Raw genomic sequence first — 17,659 nt, 5'->3', positions numbered from 1 at the left:
TCCTTACATGGTCTGGGAGCCCCCTGGCTGATCCTCTCCCTTGCCCTTGGCTCCATGAATGGCCTCGGCGCTCCTCAGTGGTGCGAAGGCGACCAAATAAGGCAAGGTGGCCGACCAGGCCCCCCACCCCTGCCCCCGGCCGTTGCAACTGACCCCGTCCGTCAGCGCACTATAAAGCGGCGCGCCCCGCTCCGGGCACCCAGCGCCTGCTGCCCGAGCCGAGCCGAGCCCGACCTGACGGTGAGTCAGCGCCCGCCTGCCCCGCCTGCCCCGCCCGACGCCGCACCCGGCCGCAGCCCGCCCCGAGCCCGTAGCCCCGAGCCGGCCGCGCCGCCACTTCTTTGAAAAAGAGACCACACTTCTCGATGTGATTCTAACTTGTTTGGTCCTGGGCGGTCAGAGGAGAGGAGCGCGCAGATCGCGAGCCCTGCGGCCCCCCGCCCCAGGCATTTGGGGTCCCTGCTCTCATGCGGGTTTCCCTCCAGCTGGGGCTGGGGCATGGGGGTGTGATTGAGGCCCAGGTGGGCTCTCAGTTTGTGGAAAGGCAAAGCCGTGAAGGGCTGAGGAGGACCTCCTTGCACCCCGGGGCAGAGGGTGACTCCTGGCCAGGGAACTTGGGTGAGTCCCTCTCTCCTTCACCACGCACGTCGGCCTCGGTCTCCACGTCGGCCTCGGTCTCCGCAGCCTCTTCCCACCCTTCTTCTTATGCCCCGAGGGGAAGGGAGACTGCAGGCGTTCCCTCCCCTGCTCTGTCCCCTCCTCGGGGCGCGAGAAGGCCAGCGCCACCGCGGGCACTGAGCGCAGGCTGTCCTGCTGTCCACCTGCAGACCCCGCCGAAGCTGTGCCAGGATGTGCGACGACGAGGAGACCACCGCTCTGGTGTGCGACAACGGCTCTGGGCTAGTGAAGGCCGGCTTCGCGGGGGATGACGCGCCCCGGGCTGTCTTCCCCTCCATCGTGGGCCGCCCGCGCCACCAGGTAAAATTCCCACCTGTCCTGGGCCCCACTCCTGCCTCTACTTCCTCAGTCCAGCCGTCTAGGAAATGGCTCACCTGGCTGTCCTGTTCCATGAACTGCTCAGGTCAAACTAGGAAAGGATGGATTAGCCTGAAATCCAAGCCCAGACAAGCAGTACTCACACCACCAACAGCATGCCACCAAGCACTTACACTCATCCCCCTTCTTCCACTTCTCAGGGACACAGTCCTCCAGAGGTCCCACCCCTGTGTGGAAAAGCAAGAAGCTTCCCTCCTCCACTCCTGCCTCACATTTTTATTACTGTGTCTACTCTGACCCTTACAGGCTTCAGTTTCTAACCTGGCCTCCCTTGTCAGTCCTGCTCAAGACTTGTAACACTGTAACTCCTCTCAACCAACCAGGACCCAACCCACATTCCTCCCTCTTGTTCACAGCCAGCTCACTGGGCTCCCGAAGGACTTAAATCTCTCTGCTTCCTGGCTGTTGCATTTTTAGAAGCCAGCCGTGACAGAAGCAGCAAGTGCCATGGTGATAGTGACATACCACCCTGTTTATTAAAAGAAAAGCCAATGCTCTCTGACTCCGCTGGACAGGCAGCCAGGGAGGAGAGCTGTGTGCGTCGTGCTGGTGGCCAATGGGCTCCCCTGGACAGTGCTGGGCCATCTGGATTTCCGGGGCAGAGGGATAATGGCATAGCAGCCCATCTTTTTATGTTCACTTGATGAATGTCAAAATCTTTTCTTAGGAGAAATACAGTGTGTCATTAATTCAGTCATTCCACAGTGTAGTCATTTATATTCTGGTTGACATGGGGGATGAATTTAATAATTTAGTGACGGCATTATGGTATTTTTAAAATGAGGTGAGGCCGTACTTCTTTGGTGAAATAGCTTCATTCCCCTCTCCCCAGTTAGAGACTAAAGAACAGAATTGTACCTGGGGAGTGTGTGGGGGTGGGGAGACGGAAGGTACTAGATTGATTTTAAATATTTCTAAAGTGGATAAGATTCTATTTCCTTATTATTTCTGGTATCTATAAGATGTTCCTTGACTTGGGCAGTTAGATGTACATTTATAAGGCATTCGTTACATTCCTAAAATAGTGGAAGCTTGATTTCCCCATCTTTTTCTTCTCATAGGGCGTCATGGTAGGTATGGGTCAGAAGGACTCCTACGTAGGAGATGAGGCCCAGAGCAAGCGAGGTATCCTGACTCTGAAGTACCCCATTGAGCACGGCATCATCACCAACTGGGATGACATGGAGAAGATCTGGCACCACACCTTCTACAACGAGCTCCGCGTGGCCCCTGAGGAGCACCCCACTCTGCTCACGGAGGCCCCACTGAACCCTAAGGCCAACCGTGAGAAGATGACCCAGATCATGTTTGAGACCTTCAATGTCCCTGCCATGTACGTGGCCATCCAGGCAGTGCTGTCCCTGTACGCTTCTGGCCGTACCACAGGTATGACTGGGCTGTGGGGACAGTCACTGATTCACCACATTCCTAAGTCACTGACCTGGCTATGACTCAGCTTCTCTCATGTTCCCTGGGAAAGGTGTCCCTGAGAAGAGAGGGAGATAACAATAGCTTCAGATCACAGGCATTTCTACGAGTTGAAAACACATGGGCGTTAGAGCCTTACCTTTCCTAAAGTATGTGAGGCCACATATTAAGGCTCCACATGACGTATGAACTTGCAGTGTAGCCGTCGCTGGTATGTGTTTCATACCAACGATGCCCCTGGGCGCCTGTCCCCAAGGAGAACCAACATTCCTTACAGTGTCTGAGTCAAAAAAGAACGTGGAAGGCAAGAAGAACACGCCCGGATGCTCCCGTAATGTGCTAATGGCTGATGAAAGGGATGGTCATTTGCAAGTGTCCTGGGGAAATTTTTCTACTATAATATTTAAAAGGGTGAGCTGTTGCTGGCTTCCGATTGAGCCTCTGTTATGCTCATTTTTATTCTTTGTGTGTAAGGAATCTAATTTGATCTGGATCCATGCCCAGTGCGAGTATCTTTTAGCCAAGATTGGAAGTGGGCTTTGACACCACTAAAGCAGTGGTGTTTTCGGGGATTTACTTGGCTCCTGTCTGTTTCTTCTGACAGGCATTGTCCTGGATTCTGGAGATGGTGTAACTCACAATGTTCCCATCTACGAGGGCTACGCTCTGCCCCATGCCATCATGCGTCTGGATCTGGCTGGCCGGGATCTCACTGACTACCTCATGAAGATCCTCACTGAGCGTGGCTACTCTTTTGTCACCACCGGTGCGTGCACATGTGTGTGTGTGTGTGTGTGTGTGTGTGTGTGTGTGTGTGAGAGAGAGAGAGAGAGAGAGAGAGAGATCTGCCGTGGCATCGTGTCTGCTTTTTCCCTCCACCAGAGAATCCACCTATGCCCTCACAGTTGACTTCATTCTTCAGAGCTTGACTATGCTACCCTTTATCTCTGCAGCTGAACGTGAAATTGTCCGTGACATTAAAGAGAAGCTGTGCTATGTTGCCCTGGATTTTGAGAATGAAATGGCCACAGCTGCCTCTTCCTCCTCTCTGGAGAAGAGCTATGAGCTGCCCGATGGCCAAGTCATCACTATTGGCAACGAGCGCTTTCGCTGCCCCGAGACACTATTCCAGCCTTCCTTCATTGGTGAGTGGTAGTCTGGCACAGGGGCATAGCTCTTCCCTGAACATCTAGGGGTCCCCCGGAGTAAAATCGATTCTCATCAAGAAGGATTAAGGGTCTCTTGAGTTAAAAGAAGTCAGAGCTTCGATTCCCACCCTGGTCAGCCTCAGACCCTGATGGCTCATAAAAGGGATGGCCATCCTGTTCTGTTGCAGTGATATGACAAAGGATGACATACTGACTTCGTGTCAAAATAAAGAACGAGACAGAATAGTAAGTGACTGATCTGTATCTGCAGGAAAGGAATGATTACTCAGAAGTGCTGACTTACTCCAGTTAGTCCATTACCCAGTAGCTGGACTTCCTCTGAAGTCACTCATCATTAAACGCAACCATAGTCAGACTCTTGGTAATAACTGGACCCTAGTATTTTACCAACCATCTTGCCTCAGGAATGATTTCTAAGAGGAAGCTTGACAGGACCTGATTTTAGCCCATAAATAAAAATTGCATTAATCTAACTCTAATCTGTGCCTCACCCTTTCCAACGTATCTCTGTACATCTGATATATGTGTTCAAGTGTTCACTCCGAACAGGTGCTGAACGCAGTGGTTTGTGTCTTCATAGTCTGTTGGGGATGAACTGTCAGCAGTGTTAGAGACACCTGTTCCACACACACCTTGCACTATATCTTAAAGAAGAACATATGTTTCAGAGACAAGTGGGCGGCAGTGTATGAACACAAAGGAGTCCCGTTTTCTTCTCTCCGCCCCTGGGCCCCTGGCCCGGTGCACTGTGATTTCTTTCTTTCTTTCTTTTTTTTTTTTTTTTAATAATTTTTAAAGATTTTATTTATTTACTTGACAGAGAGAGAGATCACAAGTAGGCAGAGAGGCAGGCAGAGAGAGGAGGAAGCAGGCTCCCTGCGGAGCAGAGATCCCGACGCGGGGCTCGATCCCAGGACCCTGAGATCATGACCCGAGCCGAAGGCAGTGGCTTAATCCACTGAGCCACCCAGGCGCCCCATCTTTCTTTTTTTTTTTTTTTTTAACTGATTTCTAGGTATGGAATCTGCTGGCATCCATGAAACCACTTATAATAGCATCATGAAGTGTGACATTGATATCCGCAAGGACCTGTATGCCAACAATGTCCTCTCTGGAGGTACCACCATGTACCCTGGTATTGCCGATCGCATGCAAAAGGAAATTACTGCCTTGGCCCCCAGCACCATGAAGATCAAGGTGAGGAGTGCCTGTGGGTGGGGGAGGCAAAGCGGTCTCAGGACTGAGCGCGGAACTCGCACTGTGCTTCCCATCTCCTCTACACTTTACTTCTTAGCTTTTCTAGCACTTTTCCCAAGAGAAGAGACTTGAAAAACATTTTCAAGCAGTGGATAATAATAGATCTTGGAAGAAAAAAATACCCTAAATCTCTGAACACATTTTAAAAGTCTCCAACTTTTGGGCTAGCCTCCATCACGCATTTAGCTTGTTGCCGCAGTATACTCTAGTTCAGAGAAGTGGGGCAATTCTGTTTTGTAGAGTCTTTGATAATGGGCAGAATGAGACAGGACAAAAATGCATAAAACTTGATTCCGCTGTATTAATTTTTGGTAGGAAATATCTCACGTTACAATGAGTTCCGATGTCACCTTTTCTTCTGTGACTGTCTCCAACATGTTGCTTGATTCATTGCCACGAGTGTCAGGATTCACCCGAAGTTTTTGTTTTCCTTCCGCAGATTATTGCTCCCCCTGAGCGTAAGTACTCTGTCTGGATCGGGGGCTCCATCCTGGCCTCCCTGTCCACCTTCCAGCAGATGTGGATCAGCAAGCAAGAGTACGATGAGGCAGGCCCCTCCATTGTCCATCGCAAATGCTTCTAAGGTGCCTTCTCTCGTAGTCTACATTCAGGATGACAGTATTACGCTACTTGGAGTCTTCCGAACCACCCTCCCTTATCTCTCATCAATCATTGTACAGTTTGTTTACACATGTGCAATTTATTTGTGCTTCTAATATTTATTGCTTTATATAAATAAACCAGACCAGGACTTGCAACGTACAAAAGCCTCTCTCCTTTCTTTTTCTGGGAGGCATGGGATCGGGCCAGTGTAGGCTTACTTCAGTCTGTGAATTCCTATACTGGTGGCTTTGCCCCCAGGAGCACTGTAACATTGGTACCACAAAGCACATCAGATGAATTGCTGTGACATTTAGCCGGGAGATACCACACTAAATATCAATTTTACACTTCGGGATGGAATCATGAATATATGTCACATCTGAAAAGTAGATTAGCTTTAACTCTGTGTCGGTGAGACACACGAAATCGGATTTCACAATCCTTTGGGATTAGTTGCCGTGAATGACAGTGAAAGTTGTTGCAGCATATGTTCCAGTTGTTTCGTCGCTTTGTAGAAACTTCGTAGGAATGTACATATTAGTAATGAGAAGGTCAAAGATTATTTTAAGTAAGTTAGTTTCAATGCTCAATTCTAGACTCCTCACTTGTCCTGAGGGCTATGCGTTTCCATGGTGAAACATGGAAGCCAGCTGACCCTTAGGTCCAGCCATGTCCCGTTCCGAATGTTCCCAAAATAGATCAAGACCACTGTGCATGTTCAGAATAAATGTGAGGAAACAGGCACCAGATATTTTTGCTTCATCAGTAGCTAACTTGTGCGACAGAGGTCTTTGGGCTGTTCATATCTTTGAAATCTTGGGCTGTGGTTGAGTGCAGTGAAGGCTGTGAAGTCTGCCGAGAGATGAAGGGGAGTGGGAAGCCACAATATTCCCTTTATTCCATGCTGGACTCTCTGCAAAGTATGCTGAGGCAGGGGTTAGGGGCTGCTGGGGGTAGTGTCCAAAAGAATCAGTCGTGCTCTGTCCCTGAAGGGCTCACATCCTCTACAGTGAGCTCCCAATGTGTGCAATCTGCAAAGCTTCAGGAGATAGCCATGGGTCTGGGTCTTGAAGAATGGTTAAGAATTACAGAGGTGAGAAGAGCAGGCAGGAAATTTCAGCAGAAGGAAATAGGGCAGAAGCCAGCAAACAAGTCACAGGGCAGGCTGGTGGAAGCTGATGACTTAGGAAATCAATTTGCGCTGGTAAATTTCCACCTGATTGTGGAAGCTCTAAAATTTTTCATTTTCAAGTTAATTGTTCATGAACCGTTGGAGCATTTGAATGGATGTAATTAAACTTTTATCTATTGGTGAGGGAATCAAGACAGATGAAACAAGTGGTTCAATGTCATACAGCTTGTGGGATACCCAAGATAGAAAGCCAGATTTTCCGACATCGAATCTAATGGTGCTTCTCAAACCATCTTTAGTCATAAAACTTCAGTCGTCAGCTATACTCGTAAAGTTATAAATATAAACATATAGACATAAAGCTTTAGTCATGGTCTTGGGGCATTTTATCACATACCTTTTGGGAGTCTGGGTTCAAAATTTGGAGTATTTGGGCCTCATCAGACATCTTTAGTAAAGTTGCCAATGTCATTATTCAGGGTCATAATTGTGCCTTTATATTATTCATCCCAAAATTATCTCTTGATCCCTGACTCTGGGCCAAGCACGGTAGTAGGTGCAGGGACACAAAGATAAATCAAAGCACATTTTCTGGGCTTCAGGAATTCAGAGTTTAGAGGCTGTGCCGTTACGTTATAGTAGCCTGAGCGAACTAACGTAAGATTTTCCTACGTGTTGAGCTTGATGCCCCAAGATTCATGATCTAGCAACTTACCAGTGTCTGGACCAAAAGGGTATCTTCCTAGGTGATTCTGCCAAAAAATTCCAGGGAAGCCTCAGTCTGGCCAGGTTTGAGGACTGAATCATACCATCCTTACCATGGGAACTGGTCGATATTAAGGGAGGCATGGTTCTCCAATGAAAGAGAACAAAATAAATGGCATAAACACCATACTTAATACGCTAGACCAGGAGGGAAAATTTAGTAGTTTGTGGGCAAGGGCTCCAACTTCCAGTCTGAGAGTTTTACTTGATTTAACAGGCCATGAGAAGGTCTTGGGAAGAGCAATGACTTTATTTAAACAAAACTGAGGGGTGAGACTGAGAAGCTTCGGATGGTATGTGTGACTGGCTAGATATTTTTCAGACTCCGTTGTGGCCCAGGGACCCAGGAACCTAACAGTGGCTCTATGACCAGATTAGCCAGGTGTTTAAGAAGAAATAAGTCAGATTCACTTTGTGATTAACATGGTATAAATGCTAAAAATATTTCCTAGTAACTGGAAGGTACTGAAGAAATTTTGAGTCCTTTAGGCCAAAACCAACAAAGATCGATAATCAATTTAAGTTTGTTAACTTTAATAGAGCAAAGAGAGTAATTTTATTTCAGCCAGAAGTCCTGAGTTTATTCAGAAATAACAGAGAAATTGCAATTTGGGACAAGCAAGATATGGTGAACCGTCAGCCAGCCCAAAAGAACAAAAGGAAGGTCAGCTTTTATTGGGTTTTAGGAGGAAATTGGAGAGGATTGCTCAGAACAAAAGTTTATTGGAAAAGAACCAGAGTTCAAGATTGTGGTTTCTCACTGTCTGCGAGTGGGAGTTAGTGTGATGCTGCTGGGGCAGGGAGGGATATTCTTCCCTTCTCTGAAACGTAGGAGACAAAATTCCTATGTGAAAAATGTCCTTCTGTGCTGGAGTGATTCTTACTTTCCTTTTTCCCCTGGTGATGCAGGCTGCAAAGAGAGGTGCGTGCAGGAGAGCTCCCCCTTCAGGGCTTCCCTGCCCCATTGTAAATGAGATTTCCTTTATTTTCCCAAGGTCTCTGGGGCTCATTATACAAGGAGTTTCTCCTTTGGGCACAGCTTGGCTGTTGCTATGACAACCAAGCTCCCATTAGGAAGCTATAGGATAAAAGCTCTTGGAGAGATTGCCAAAGTATACGCTGGGTCCTTGGTGAGCTCAAAAGTCGAAGCAGTTCAGCCATCAGCTCTGTGTGCAACGAATGGATGCAAGCAAGACTGACCAGGCAGATAAAGAGCTTCAGCTCAAGAACCGCTCACTCCATCACTGGGGTTCTGGGCCCTCTCTCCTGCTTGACGAAGGAGAGCTGAGTCAGGTGAGAGCTAAGCAGGGGTGGTGTTTGTTTATGGCTCTGCATTGTTTCACAGCAGCTCCCATGGGAATCAGGGTTGGGGAGAAGAGAGAGAAAGAAACAGACCCAAGGGAAAGTTGCAGTCAAGCTGAATTACAATATGGCATTAGTAGTAGATGAAAAATGGCCTCGGCGGTCAAGTGTAAGCAAGGCCTTGGATCAACAGGTTTGCTTGAAGAACTTTGGAAATACTACTGGATAATGACAGAGTAGGCATCATGTAGGGTAGTGTAGGAAGTTAAAAAGCAAATCTGACTTAGGCACAATAGTGGCATTTTTCCCAAGACAACTTTAACTCTAGGATCTACCTTTTGGACTTTTTCTTCCAGGATCTACCACCCAGTGCTGGTTACCAGGGACACTCTCCCTACCGCTCATATCTTGATGACCCTTAACTTACTGCATTTCTCTAGAGATGAGACCATGCTAATTAACATGTCAGTTACCTAATCTATGTTCCTGGGGGAAAGTTAGAACATATTTTCCCACTAAAGAACACACCCATAATTTAACAATACTTTTCTGTGTATCTATCATCATCATCATCATCATCATCATCATCGTACTAACCTGAAGGTTTGATGTTGCATGAGCTTTCAATCAAAAAGATTAATTTCAAATCCTGGTTTTCAAATCCTGGTTTTGCCACTGACTAGTTGAGCGTCTTTTTAGTAAATAACTTAGCCTCTCTGAACCTCAGAACAGAGGGACTAAGTTAAATCATGCTCCCAGGAGCACCTGAGTGGCCCAGTTGTTAAGGGTCTGCCTTTGGCTCAGGTCATGGCTCTCTGCTCAGCAGGGAACCTGCATCTCCCTCTCCCTCTGCCTACTGCTCTGCCTACTAGTGCACTCTCTTTCTCTGTCAAATAAATAAATAAAATCTCTCTTTCAAAAAACAAAGATGGTTTTCATAAGCAGGAATGACAGGATGTGCCGTGGGTTGGATAGGGCAGGCAAAAAGATGGAGGAAGTGCTGAAGCTCCCCAGGCTGCTGGCTTGAATGGACTATGTGTTTTCAAGGAAATTAAAATTTCGAGGTAATTCAAGTGCAGCTCCAGTCCTAAAATGGACAGAGGGCATCATCCAAAGATGGCATTTGCCCTGAGTCTTGAAAAGTGTTAAGGGGTTGGGAGAAAAGGAGGGAGAGTGAATGAGCAGAGAGTGGTTTGGGGGACATGGAAGTGGTAGGGAGACCTGACTGGAGCAGAAAGTATGTGTGGGGAGGCAGCAGTCAGGGAGACTGGGATCCAGTAGGATGAGGACTAGGGCATGGGTTCTGGAGACACAAGAGGACACTGTTCTTTTTTTTTTTTTTAATATTTAATTTATTTATTTGACAGACAGAGATCATAAGTAGGCAGGGAGGCAGGCAGAGAGAGAGGGGTAAGCAGGTTCCCTGCTGAGCAGAGAGCCCAATGCGGGGCTCGATCCCAGGACCCTGAGACCATGACCTGAGCTGAAGGCAGAGGCTTTAACCCACTGAGACACCCAGGCGCCCCGGGGACACTGTTCTTGCCTAATAAGTCCAAATAATGATAGAACGGCCCTACAAAGTTCCTGTGAAAATGAAACGGGTTAAAGTTGATACTATGCTCAGGCTTTGACACATAGTGCTCTATCATCGTTGTTATTAATTAACATTTTTACACTACATATACTTATTTATATATAGTATATCTAATATATATTATACATTATACACACATGTATGAGTGTGTATGTGTGCACACATAAGAACTGAAAGACAAGTGAGGAAATTCGGATTTGATATGAGAGAATATGTGTTCTCTGCTGATGTTTCTTGAGAAAGGATCCACTGAATAATATTTAAAGAAGATGAACTCTGGCATTTGGATCCAGAATGGTCTAGTGAGCAGAGATCCTTGCTCAATAATCCAAGAGCAACTAGAGAATTCAGGAAGCACCTGCACCAAAGGCTGAGAACGTAAAGCTAGACTCTCCTTCATCTGCCAAAGGAGAGACGGACCTAAATAACTTCAGCACTTCAGGATGCAGGCTTCCAAGAGTTCAATTAATAATCACAGTGGCCTTACATTACAGAGCCTCTTAAAAAAAATCTAAATTGACTTTCTGAATTCTCATGTAGGAAACCCTTTTCGTAGCACATTGAGCCTCCTCTCAAGCTGAAGCAACTTATTTTAAATCTGTTTAAATCTTACAGTAAAGGGTAGCCACATTCTTTTTTATACCCACTACTCTGGAGTGTCAATTCCATTGTGTTATAATAACTGGTTTGATTTTAATACATAAAAGGGAGCTCCGTCACTGAAATATAGTATGAAGATTCCAGTTTTTAAAAAGAAAACCGTAGGTTGGTAGGGATGAGAGTTTCAGAAGGAAGAACTTGATGAGTATTTACTCCAAATATAAATCTTAATAGGGAGGAAATAAAATATAAAATATATATCCAAACTCTTAAGAGGAAGGAGCATGATACCAGAAATTGAAAATCTACTACAATACAATACTACGATGTTGAGTTGAAGCCTTTATCAGCCTGGGTCCCCACAGGACTGGAATGAGTGGTGTCTCCTGTGGACCCAAAGCATCAGTGAGAAATACTGTTAAGTGACCCATGAGCTTGTTTGTTACCATGGCATAACTGAGCCTATTCGGACTGTTAGCACCAGCTTCCGACTCTGACCTCTCCAGGATTTCACTTGGCTCAAGGGCTCTGAGTTATTTCACATGGGATGCTTGTTCAGGGTGTCCAAATTCTGTTATCAGAAACAGAAATCTGGTATTGGGTAATTTTATTCAGTTGGTGGGGGGAGGTTGTTTTTCTTTGGCATATGAATGAAGTAGAAGATCTATCAGAACTTACATCTTGTTGGTTCAACATGTGAGCAGCATGCTCAGGAGGTAAAAATGAAGGGTCCCATCTGGTTTCCTTTGCGTTACTCTGTGTCCAAAGTTTGCACCCAAACCTGCCTCATCATTGAATTAGTTTATCTTATTTTTTTAAACAAAACTTTCAAGATATAATTCACATCCCATACAATTCAGTTATTTAGAGTATACAATTTAATTGGTTCTTGGTATATTCACAGACAGATGTGGTCATCACCACAGCCAATTTTGGGACATTTTCTTCATCTTAAAAAGAAACCTCATACCCTTTAGCTCTTATTCCTGTGTACCCACATCTAAAAGGACTGGTGAGATGATCCAGTCACATATTCCTTCTCTCCAGGGAAAAATAGAATATGGCCTCATCTTACTAAAGTTCCCTATTGCGAGAAAAATAAGGGAAACCATCAGGGACTTTCTTGGTGGGATTCCTTCTCCACTGGCCTCTTGCCTCCTCATGGCCAAGAACTTCCACAGCGCACAGAAGACTGCTGGAGACACTCATCTACGTTAGACTCCTGCTTTACCACCACCCTTGGTTCATTTCCTTTGTAGCCCGTATTCTATGATCTTTGTTTTAACTTTATTAGGAATGGTTTATATACAATAACACATGTCCATTTTAAGCAAGCAATTAAATGAATTTTGACAAATGCATATACGCAGTGCCAACCATCACAATCAAGATACAGAGCACATTCCATCCCCTCTCATATGCCCTCCTGTTCTTCCAAATTCAGTCCTCTCCACCTCCATCCCAGGAAACCCTTTCTATCACTATAGATTAGTCAGGTTTTTTTTTATGTTCAGCAAGCCAATATATAGTACTCTAGATTAGTTTTTTTCTGTTCTTGAATTTCGTACTAATCATACTGAAATTGTTAACTTACTTATTTCTTTTGTGTCTACTACTAAACTTTTTTTTAAAACCATGATTTTCTAGCACAGCATGTCTAGCACAGAGCCAGACAGTGTCAGAAGGAATGAATCCCAAATCATTCCACTTATCAACTCTAATTTTTTTAGAAGATGAAAGAATCTAAGTATTTGATAGTAACCGTGAGGACTTTTTTGTGAGGGCTCACGAGCAGGTGTCCCTTGTTCATCTCTTTTCTTATCTTGCCCTCCCTGCCCTCCCCTTTTTCATCACAACCACGTCAAAAGTAGCCAAGTGGGGAGAAAAGCTGTATAGAAGACACATTCTTTTGCCTTTGGTCAAAACATATTATCATTTGGAATGAAAGGGTAGGAATAGCCTCATTCATTTGTAATGTTTTGTAACATTCAACTTTGAGCTTTCGACTTTGTCAATGAAGACAGTTCTCAGGGCTTCTTGCAAATCCATCCATGCCTTTGACAACAGGATATGAGATCAACTCAAACCACATCTCTACTTCCAAAAATACATTCAAAATGGGTGTCCTATTTGTCCAAATATTTGACAAAATATTTCTTAAAACCCTGCCCACCCTATGGGGGAAAGTTAGGGATTTTTTTTTTAAGACTGACTTATTTATTTGAAAGAGAGAGAGAAAGAGAGAGTATGAGCGTGGTGGGGAAGGGCAGAGGGAGAGAGAGAATCCTTAAGCAGACTCCCTGCTGAGTGCAGAGCCTGACCTGAGACCCTGAGATCCTGTCCTGAGCCAAAGTCAAGAGTCGGATGCTTAAGCTACTGAGCCACCCAGGCGCTCCAAATTTTGACAGAATATTTGTTACTGTAATATAATCAACCCTTAAAGCACATACCTATGAACTGGCCCCTCTCATTCAGGCACAGGAGAGGGTGGGGTCACATTGGGCATCTCTACCGTACAGCCGGAGGAGCTGAGGTACAGACACCCTTTTGTGGGGTGCTCTTTGTTGCTTCTTTGCGTGCATTCCCTGCAGGCAGTACGTGCAACCCCCTCCAGCCCAAGTTCTAAATCTCTTTCTCTCTCAACTATCTAGGACACATGAGAATTAACCTACTCATGTAGATTACAGGGCCCCAGCCCTCATTAACCTTAATATTGAAAGAAATACAGCTTTTGTGGCAGGAGAAGTGGAAATGCCCTTCCACTCAGCACAAACGGCAACATTGGCATGAGCAGAGGAAATAAACTTTGCAGGAGGCAATTTATCCAATGGAGATGCTGGTTTCCAGTCAGTGAACATTTCCCATATGTAATCCCCCTGGATTTGTGGACTCCTTTATAAAGTGTTATAAAATTGCATCCCTAGGGTTATTATTATTATTATTATTATTTTACAGTAGATCCAGGTGCTGTCTACTCCATATTTTCGTGATGTCCTTTGATTTGATGACTCTGTCCCGAAATTCTCGTCTTCCTCCACAAGAGGCACTTGATTGCTATTTGTTGAAGAATTGAAGAGCTGACATATTATTCTTAAATACTGTAGTCAAACGTACCCTAGACTTTCCCTTTTCCAGATGCAGCCTCTCGGTCTCTGTCCCTTGCTTGCCAGGCCTGACCTATATTTAAATGGGATTTAAGGACAAAGCGAATCTCAGCCATGTCCTCATCCCTTCTTTTTAGAAGTTGTTGCTTCTGTCAATGACACTGAGTTTGGGAAGACAATTACAATGTGGAGGGGATTAGAAGTGAGGAGACAGGACAGGATATAAATGCAAAACACTAGCAGATTAGAAAAATGCTTGAGGACTAGCTTGTGCCTTGGGGAAGTCAGAAACAGGAGACAAGTGGGGAAGAAGCAGCCCAGACCATGACCGCTGATTGGCAGTACAAATTTTAGAAGCCAGTAAAGCCATAGAAGGGGGTGCCTGGGTGGCTGAGTCAGTTAAGTGTCTGCCTTTGACTCAGGTCATGATCCCAGGTCCTGAGATCAATCCCAGGGCCCTGAGTTCAAGCCCATTATTGGGTTCCCTGCTCAGCTCCTCCCTCTCTTCCCTGCTTATGCTCTCTCTTGCTATCTCTCTCTCTCTAATAAATAAATAAAAATCTTAAAATAAATAAATAAGCCCATGTAAGAAAAGTCAGGCAACTGGGTCATGCACAGAGAAGCAGAAGTAGTTTATGAAACTTTCTCATTTTGTTAAGCATTGATGATGCCCCCTTGCCAGACTAGGGTCTGACATTTCCAGGAAGGCAAATAGCCATAAATACTCATTCTCTTCCATTCAAACAGTCATGGCTCTTCTCTTGGGTCAGGCCAAGTATTCAGTTGTCCACCAGAACGATTTGATGTTGTTTAGAACTGTGTTTTTCAAACTGTAGGTCATGAGCCATTAAATGAGTCTTGAAAGTAGTTGAATAGGTTCCAAACAACATTTTTAAAAAAGTAACCGAGCAGGGCAGAACACAGAAAACATCAGAGTATAACGTGTATGGTGAGAGTAAATAATGTTTTGTGAACTCTGTTTTCAGTCTTTATGTGTGTGCACTAGGTTGTAACATAAATTTTGTTTTGTTTTGTTTCTTGTGGGGGCCTTGGGGGATCATGGTGAAAAAAAAATTTGAAAATAACCGGTTTACAATTCCCAATTTTCAGATATTCTTTTAAAAAACAATTTTATTGGAAAAGTTTCAAATATCCATAAAAGTAATGACAATAATAAAACAGACCTTGTTGTATCCTCATCTAGTTTCCAAATTATCTTTTGTAGATAGTACTATCCATTCATTTACTTCAGTAATTTATTTTTATTTCTTTGTTTCACCTTACCAAATGCAGAGAAGATTTCAGGCAGAATTGAAGTAATCCTTCCTGATAGATGAAGTTGTGACTATTTCAGGTTGACTGACAACTTTCTTGGGAGGCCTCAGGAAACCCCTGGGAAAAACAAGTTTGGAAGGAGCACTGAGGCACACCTCACAAATTCTGCTTGCTCTAACACTGTGCCTTTTCTGGAAGAGGCAGTCATGTCATCTGGTTTAGTTCAAAGTTCCCTTCCCCATTCCCTTTTTATCTCACCCATCTTTAGAGAACGTGGAAAGATAGAGCTGGGTGGAACCCAGGAACTTCTAGTCCAAACCTTTGTTTCACAGATGAAGAAACTAAATTCTAGGGGTGAGGACTGAGGTACCCAAGAGACCCTCTCTTGTCTTGCTGTCTGTCAAATCCCCTGCAGGAACCAGGAGGCATCGGGGTCATAGACAGAAACCAGGATACAAGGAAGTCATGGATTTCACCCAGAGCCTGGGACAATATCATTAGTAAATGAGGAATAAACACGAAGGTCCCTCCTTCTCTCTCAGTACTTTACTTCTTAGGATTGGACCAAGTAAGTCAATGTTTAGATGGAGAGTGTGAGTGTGGCAGGAGGGATGGACCAGGATGGGGGAATCACTTATTTCCCTCATGGTCTTGTCCCTCCCTCCAAGGCCACTCCAATCAGACAGATGTAGCCTTGCTGCATTATCAATGTCCCACACAGTTCAGCAGGCTTTTCCTGTTCCACCAGACCACACTGCCCAGCAGGTTTCCAAGAGTGGCTTGGTGGTTTCTGACTTTACATACAGGACTTAGCCATCCCTTCCCAAACTCCAGTTTCAAGTGCAGTATGGAATTTGAACTACGGACTGAGCTCCTATGGAGAAAAAACTAAACTGAATTAAATGAAGACCTTATAACGTAGGAGAAATCCTACATTTTTGCCCCTGTATAAGGAGACAATTCCTATAAGGCTGAAGACTGGTGAAGCTCCTGTATAGAGCACATACTTAGTAACCAGTAGCCATTTTAAACCTTCTGCCTTAAGTTTTCAAACAATTACTCCTAGTTTTCACTCCAACTCCTCTTTGTCCTTTGTGACTGGCCCCCAACTTCAAAAAGAGAAGATAAGCCAGAGACTGAAACTCCCTCAATTTCTTACAGCAAACGTGCAAATTTAAGTCTCTCCATTAGAAACTGCTCTGCTTCAACCCAATATTCCATTGAAGTTACTGTTCTTTTTCTCTTTTCCATAGCCAGACCCCTCAAAAGGACTGTCTCCTTTTCCTCAGGGCCCACTCACTTCTCAGCCCACTCCAATCTGTCACCCCACTGAGAGAGCTCTTGTGAAGGTCTCTGATGACCTCCATGGTGCCCTTGCCCAGAGAGCCTTTTTCAATCCTCACCACAACTGTCGACTGCCTCTTATGGAAATGCCTTCTTTCCTGACTCTACTCTTGATTTTCCTCCAACTCACAGCTCTTCTGTATACTTTGCAGGTTCACCTTCCACCTACCAGCTATAACGGAAGTTGTTAGGGCGATGACTTGGGCCATCTCCCCACGCCACAGTGTCTCCCTAAGTTACTTTACCCATGTCCCCAGAGATCGAGTCCCACCTTTACATTTCCAACATTTATATTCAATTACCTCCTTGAATCTCTAGCTGGTGCTCAAAGGCATTTGAAATTCTGCTTATCCAAGAGCAAACTCAAAATCTTCATCTCCAAATGTGGTCTTATTCTCACGTCTCTGAAAGCCACACAGGGATGCCAGGGACTCATCTTTGCACTTCTTTCTGCCTCACTACTCATGGCCAATCTATCAGCCAGTCCTTTTGAATGTTCTTCTAAAAATCTCTTGATTCTGGTGGAATGAATTTCACCTTCTCCTCTTCCTTTTCCTCACAGTCCCAGTCTCATCCGACACTACAATAACTCCCGCACATCTCTTGCTCCCCCATCCTCCCTCTACACGGAATCAAGAGCAATCTTTCAATACTGCAATTCTGATCAATCTCTCCCTACCAAATAAAACCTCTCAGTGGCTTGGTGCTGCTTTAAAGGTGAAGACCAAGCTCTTCAAGCAACCTGAAAGACCTAAATGGTGTGGCCCTCTCTTCTTGTCCAACCCCCTTCTTGTACCTCTTTCCCAGCTGCAGCCCTACTGCCCTATATATGTCTACACTCACTGCCAGGGTTTTGCATATGGTGGTCTCTCTATTTAGAGTGCTACTCTCCTCCCCACTCCTGAACTCCCTCATCACCCTCCTTGAATTAATCACAGTTATAATTTATGTCTTTAAGAATAATTATTTGTTTAACATCTGCCTTCCCTTCTGACCATTAGTTCTGGGAGACAGGAACCTGTCTGTTTCT

The 17,659-nt window shown here is 45.0% G+C and overlaps 1 protein-coding gene across 2 annotated transcripts; it reads left to right on the top strand.

The window, feature by feature from the left end:
- The first annotated feature begins 849 nt into the window (after window positions 1-849).
- On the top strand, window positions 850-5,505 carry ACTC1 (actin alpha cardiac muscle 1). 2 transcript variants are annotated; one of them, XM_046008703.1, is made up of 6 exons: window positions 850-978; window positions 2,247-2,442; window positions 3,089-3,250; window positions 3,438-3,629; window positions 4,669-4,850; window positions 5,350-5,505. In XM_046008703.1, the coding sequence occupies exons 1-6, from the start codon at window positions 850-852 to the stop codon at window positions 5,491-5,493; spliced, it is 1,005 nt and encodes a 334-aa protein (XP_045864659.1). In that variant the 3' UTR covers window positions 5,494-5,505. The 2 variants fall into 2 exon arrangements, with proteins under 2 accessions (XP_045864659.1, XP_045864658.1); XM_046008702.1 differs by having other exon boundaries at window positions 2,118-2,442.
- Window positions 5,506-17,659: the final 12,154 nt, after the last annotated feature.

This window comes from Meles meles, chromosome 6 (genome assembly GCF_922984935.1).
Source record: "Meles meles chromosome 6, mMelMel3.1 paternal haplotype, whole genome shotgun sequence".
Taxonomy (NCBI): Eukaryota; Metazoa; Chordata; class Mammalia; order Carnivora; family Mustelidae; genus Meles; species Meles meles.
Note: the sequence above shows the minus strand (reverse complement) of the source record. Positions and strands in the feature narration are given on the sequence as shown.